The sequence below is a fragment of the Elephantulus edwardii genome, unplaced genomic scaffold (genome assembly GCF_000299155.1).
Source record: "Elephantulus edwardii isolate Elephantulus edwardi_28Jun2011 unplaced genomic scaffold, EleEdw1.0 scaffold00031, whole genome shotgun sequence".
Taxonomy (NCBI): domain Eukaryota; kingdom Metazoa; phylum Chordata; class Mammalia; order Macroscelidea; family Macroscelididae; genus Elephantulus; species Elephantulus edwardii.
In genome coordinates, this window is record NW_006399781.1 from 13,440,843 (window position 1) to 13,447,118 (window position 6,276).

General features: G+C 39.5%; 1 protein-coding gene across 1 annotated transcript; it reads right to left on the reverse strand.

Moving 5' to 3' along the window:
• Nucleotides 1-3,340: 3,340 nt before the first annotated feature.
• SST (somatostatin) lies at nucleotides 3,341-4,843 on the reverse strand. The gene is made up of 2 exons (XM_006884112.1): nucleotides 4,591-4,843; nucleotides 3,341-3,699 (listed from the first exon to the last, which is right to left on the reverse strand). The coding sequence occupies exons 1-2, from the start codon at nucleotides 4,726-4,728 to the stop codon at nucleotides 3,487-3,489; spliced, it is 351 nt and encodes a 116-aa protein (XP_006884174.1). The 5' UTR covers nucleotides 4,729-4,843; the 3' UTR covers nucleotides 3,341-3,486.
• Between the last annotated feature and the right edge of the window lie 1,433 nt (nucleotides 4,844-6,276).

The window sequence follows — 6,276 nt, forward strand, 5'->3', positions numbered from 1 at the left end:
CGAGGCTTCCAGGACACAAATGATTGTTGAATAACTCCAGGTGACTAACCAGCTTACACATGATTTTTAATGAAACAAACAAACAAAAAGATTCAATATTTTACACCAACTTTCAAATAAATCAGGAGAACCTACCCTCCAGAATCCAATTGCTTCACACATGAGCCTCCATACTGGAGACTGAGTCAGGGCCAAACTGATTTTTAAATACAAAGGCCCGCCCACCAGATCCTCATTAACTTAACTAAGGGGCTGACAGCCCACAGCTGATTGTTGACTAAATCCAGGTGGCCTATCAGCTTACACACAACGCTATAAACAACAGACCTGAGGCTTCTCCCATCCTCATCATCTCTGATGCTCTTGAGCCCATTACTTCAGTCACTGGGTCAATCCATCTTGTTGAGAGTCTTCCTCTCTTCCCCTGACTCTCTACCTTTCCATGCATGATGTTCCTTTCCAAAGAATATCCTCTCCTAGCAACATGCCCAAAATATGTGAGATGAAGCAGTGTCATCTTTGCCTCCAAAGAGCATTCTGGCTGCAAATTTTTCCAAGACAACCTGTTTGTTCTTTTGACAGTAAGTAGGAAATTCATCATTCTTCTCCAACATCACAACTCAAAGATATCAATTCTTCTTCTGTCATCCACACCTATTGTCCAGCTCTGCAAGTGATGACCTGAATTAGGCACGTCTTAGTCTTCAAATTGGCGTTATTGTTCCTCAGTAATTTGAAGCGATCCCTAAGAGCAGACTTGCCCAGTGCAATTAATCTTCTGATTTCCTGACTACTGATACTAAATATTTTGATTGCGGATCCCAGTAAGATCAAATAGTTGATAATTTTATTTTTTTTCCTCCATCTATCATGATGTTGCTTATCTGTGTATACAAGACTCTGTGTGAGATCTTGAAGGCCACATGAAGAATCAGACATTTATGTGCTCATTTGAAATTGTATGTACTCACTCTCCTACACAGATCCATTCAACTATGAAAATCAATAAAGCATGTTACTTTATGGATTTTTATACTTGTAAAAATTCTTTGTACTCTCAATTGAAGTGCTTCTTTTATCTGAATACTTAATCAATTGAAAGTAAAAAGAATTTAATGGTACAAGAAACATGAATGCCAGGTAAAATTCTAATCCATGAAAATGACAAAAAAGAGCAAAAGCAAAGGAAATTTTCTCACTAGAAATCACTAGAAAGTGCTAGATGGGCTACAAATCACAGCACATGGAAGAACAAAATGAACATCACTTATATGTTTTACCAACTTTCATATTGTAGGAAGAAATATGAACACACGATCTCAGAAAATCCTTTGAACAACTACTTTAAAGTAGTTGGTTCAGTTGAATATGTCCATTTACACTTGAGAAAACTGAGAATCAGGAAAGATAAGTACCTTACCCAAACTCTTCCAGTGAAATTAATAGAAAATTATTTTACAATTGTAAAGCTTGTGATTGTGGTTGTGGGGGGAAAAGGAAATTTAACTTGAAAGTTTGACTTCATTTTGACTTGATCATAAATGAGCTTGTATGCTAGACTCTTTTGGTGAATCAAACTTAGGAGGAATTCAAATTAACTAAATATAAGGTAAAAATGGGGCCATTTTTATAATGAAAAGGCAAAGAATGTACTCTCTGTCTTTTTTAAGTGGACAAAATTTAGACTTTCTCTAGCATCCCTAGAAATCTTAAAGCACAAAATGCCAATCATATCTGGAAGCCTTTTGTAGTACAATCCTCTGGCTATTGAAGATGGAAAACTAAGCATGAAAGACAATTAACCCTGATAAAACATCCCACTTAATTTAAGCTTTAAATAAAGAATAAATATATGATGTTGGCACATGATGTTGGCCAATTACTTTGAAGCTACTACTGGGAACTGACAACCAAAGATGATACAAAAACCTTTAAGTCCTCTGGCACTCATACACTTTATGCACCACTCAAAAAAAAACCAATTAAGTTGTGCTCTCGTCTAAGCTTTAATCATACTAATGTGATTCTGTTACTCCACTGAGTTGGTTGGCAACCAAATGTACATAAAGCATTTAGCACAGACCGGTCCCCTAAGTGGACGTGCATTAATTCCCTCTAAAAGTATTGTAAATAAAAGATGCACAAGAACCTCAAAGGATGTAATGTTTTCACGGAGATTAGTAAAGTGGATTGAATTTTCTTTTGTTTGCTCAGCTGTTCAAAAATTAACTGCCATGAAGCTGTGTTCATATTAAAAATGTGCATTATTGAACATAAATATTTTCTGTAAAGTATGAGGTTTTTCTTAGATGTTTGTATGCCACTAGTCATCAGTCCCACTGAGGATTCATGTTAAGTCTATGTAATTATAGTTGATTTATTATTTCAGTAGGTATGCAGAAGTACTGTTGATAGTGAAAACACACAGTCCCCAAAGACATCTATTTTAGGACTCTATGAGTTAAGGTGTTGTTGTTATGTGCCATCAGGTTGTCAGCATTTTTATCTCAGTATTAGACTGTATCCTTTAATCATGTGTCGTAATATTAATAGAAACACATTTATTTTGTGTTTTTATTGTTGTTTGCATCTTTATTTGACTCCTATTTGAATAAAATCCTAAGAAGGTTTTGAGAAGTCTCTCAGAGTAATTCTGTAAGATTGAGCTTCAGTACTTTTGATAGTGTCGTATTTACTAGGTGATGATACATGTTTTTGCAACCCGTGATGCACTCATGATGAATCTGATTTTTAAAATTTTTAGTTTACTTTTAAACCAAATCCATTTAGCCTTCTTATTGTGAAGATAAATTATTCATGTACACAACAACATTTTAAGCATTTTGTTTCAGTTGTTCAAGGCAATTTCTGTCTCTTCACTTCTAAATCTTTTTTACCTTCCATTTTTCACATATCATGCATTTTATATACCAGGCTGGTGAAGAGGTGTATATTTCAAACTACTTCTCCATAAACTATATACATTTAATCAATTTAATATACAATGTTAAGTGTGTTTAATGTGAAATCGGTGTTTGTTCATTTGTTCTTTTAATATATATATTTTTTTTGCAAATGGTGTTTATGGTACTCTTTTCCAATAATTATCATTGGATTAAAGTTAAAATGCATAGAGTTACTTGAAATTATTTAAGTTTGAAATGATGCAAACTGTAAGTTATCACTTAAATGCCATTCTTATTGAAACTGGAGATTATAAATAGTGTATGGATGAGACTGAAGTGTGTCTCTCAAATAACTCCTCTGAAGTAACAACGTGAGTTAATCATCTGTAGTTGAACAGCAAGATTTACTCAATAAGAAATCAACCACCACTTGATTTTCAACTTTTCACCACAATTTTATTTTATATTTACATTTTTCAATTTCTAATGCCAGGATCTTGCTGAAGACTTGAGGGACTAGGGAAGAGAAAGAGGGTCTGGAGGAGAGAGATCAGAGGTCTGACAGGTACAATCAATCAAATTAGCAGGATGTGAAAGTCTTCCAGAAGAAATTCTTGCAGCCAGCTTTACGTTCTCGGGGGGCCATGGCAGGGTTGGAGTTAGCAGATCTCTGCAGCTCCAGCCTCATCTCATCCTGCTCAGCAGCCTGGGACAAATCTTCAGGTTCCAGGGCATCATTCTCTGTCTGGTTGGGTTCAGACAGCAGTTCTGCCAAGAAATACTTGGCCAGCTCCTGTAGAGGGCAGAGAGAAAGGGTGGAAGGTGATGTGGATGATTATGATACTGATACCATAATGATGAGGATGAAATGCAAAAGCTAGCTTGGGAAAGATTTAGCCAACCTCAAGTCCAGTACATACCCTTAAGATCAGTGAAAGATATTAAAAATAGAGATTGCTTCTATAATTGGAAATTTATATTTAAAAAAAGGTTTTAAAACCTCAAGTGTTCCTGTAATGCGTTTGTAGACGAGTGCACACGCGTGCGCACACACACACACACACAGAGAGCGAGAGAGAGGGAGAGAGAGAGAGAGAGAGAGAGAGAGAGCGAGCGAGAATGAATCACTATTGTTAAATCAGTTTTGCCACGATAAATAACTTCAATAGTGTACTTTAACTCAATTTTTAGGTCATATATTACACAATAGAGCTGTTCTTAGCATTTTTACTACTCAATTGCGGGGCTCAAAACCTCTTAGAGTCGCAAACCTGTCCGGTTCCCTCTGTAGCGCCCCTGAGCCCCGCTGCATGGGAGGGACATGCTGCTCTGGAAGGCGGCAGCTTAGAAGTGCCTGCTTTCAGCACCTGGGTCAGCACCCCTGTTCAGTACCCTGCATGGATCCCAGCATGCCTTCAAGATCAGACGGTTCAAGAGTCTCGAAATTGTTTTAAATGTCCGAGAACTTACCTGGATTGCGACTGGCCACACTGGTCAGATAAAACCGAGATGGGGTGGCTAAGAGAGAATTTGGGGCTCTGAAAGTTTCCCCCGTGAGCTTTGGGAACTGAAGGACTCAGTAAAGCACCGAATCCCCTCAAGAAAACAGGGCACTTTTCAAGATCAAGAGAGCTGGGACAAGACTAAGGGAGGATTTGGGGATCCAGGAGCGAAATCTCCTTACCTGCTTCCCCGCGGCAGCAGCCAGAGACTTCTGCAGAAATTGACGGAGTCTGGGGTCCGAGGGCGCTGCGGTGACACCGCCCAGGGCCAGGACGATGGAGAGGGCGGCCAGCGCGCACTGAAGGCGGCAGGACAGCATCTTAGTGGCTCCGGGGACGCAGAGAGAGAGGTGGTTCCTCCAACTCAGGATCCGCAGGCAGCAGCGACGGCTCCGCACCTCGCGTCTCTGAAGGCGGCTTGTGTGCTCGCCACCGGCTCCCCCCTTTTAAACTCTCCCTCTGACGTCAGGCTAGGAGGCGCCCCCAGATCTCACCATTGCTTTTACGCACCATTAGCCTCGAGAAATCAATCAGCGAAGTGAGGGGAAGTGACACGACCCAAAGTTGCTTACTTAAAAAAAAAAAAAATAAAAAATAGATCCCACAGGCACACACGGCTTCACACAATCCATGCTCTCCGAAGAATCCTTTCTATTAATCCAATGCTATGCACATAATGACACTCACACACACACACACACATGTGCACATTCACAATTGCAGGGGCTCAAACGATCAGTTTTACAGGGATGAATATTAAGCATAGCTGTATATACACACACGTACTCTGATAGCTCCATGGACCACTTTATTCAAACATTTTAGGGAGTACAAACAAATACAAAAGGGTACACATGTGGTAAGTGGAACTTCAGAATCATTGCTCTAAGAATCAGTTGAAGACTTCGCTGTGAGTCTTAGAGGGAACTGAACCATCTCCTCTTCTTCCTAAAATCCTTGTTATCCGATAAAGAAGATGGAATGAAGCACTGAAAGAATCTCAGTTTTCCCCTCTAAAACAGAGAAAGTACTTCTTTTGACTCACTTCTCCCCCTTTACTCCTCATTGCAGCAGCTAAGAGGCCTCTCTGGTCGACCTGACTGTTCCCGGTGGAGACAAGGAGAGACAAATGCTGAATCTCTTACCGTGGCTAAAAACTTGAAACTGGAAAACAACCTCAGAAATTAGCTAATGTATCACACAACTGGGGTGGTGACTGAGGTCTAGTATATCCAAGTAGGGGATTTCACTGGCTCTGATACATCACAGTTGGAACATGGATCAGACCTCCACATCCCAAACCAGGGCCCTTCCCACTGAACTTGAGTCTTCCAGCAGATTCCTGACCAGAAGGTATAAGTTTAGGTCAGAGACTCTCCCTCAGTCTAAATCTGAAAAAGTCTGAGAAGTTAAAAAAAAACAAAAACAAAAACAAACCAACACAAAAACCATATGGCCATGTGATTTTGTCTAAGCAGATCCAGTCCCTGTCTACTTCTTTACACACACATACACACACAAAGAGAAAGTTGCAAAATGCAGTTCCAGAATTCAGGTTGTATGCTGGTCAAGTTTTTGCTGCTTATCTCAGACTCCCAGTACCTTTCCACAAAATAAATCCTTATTCAAAGAGCTAGTTGATCCCCTGACATGGACCAGATCAAATCTAGGGAACCGTCAAGGCTGGCATTTTATGTTTCCAAAAAATGTTTTTATATTGAAAAGATTTAGCTGCATCCAGAGAAACCAAGTTGAGCAGAGAACTTGACAAATTCTGGCATCAGTCATTGCATGTGGGAATATTCTGACCACATAGTCTGAAACCACTTACACTAAAACCACCTGTTGGGAGGTGGAGAAAATGAATA

Bases quoted from the DNA above. Each gene is read 5' to 3' on its own strand.
- SST (XM_006884112.1), bottom strand. From the start codon at position 4,728: ATGCTGTCCTGCCGCCTTCAGTGCGCGCTGGCCGCCCTCTCCATCGTC. The intron at 3,700-4,590 runs GTAAGGAGATTT...TGCCCTCTACAG, and splicing joins CTGCTGCCGCGGGGAAGCAG to GAGCTGGCCAAGTATTTCTT.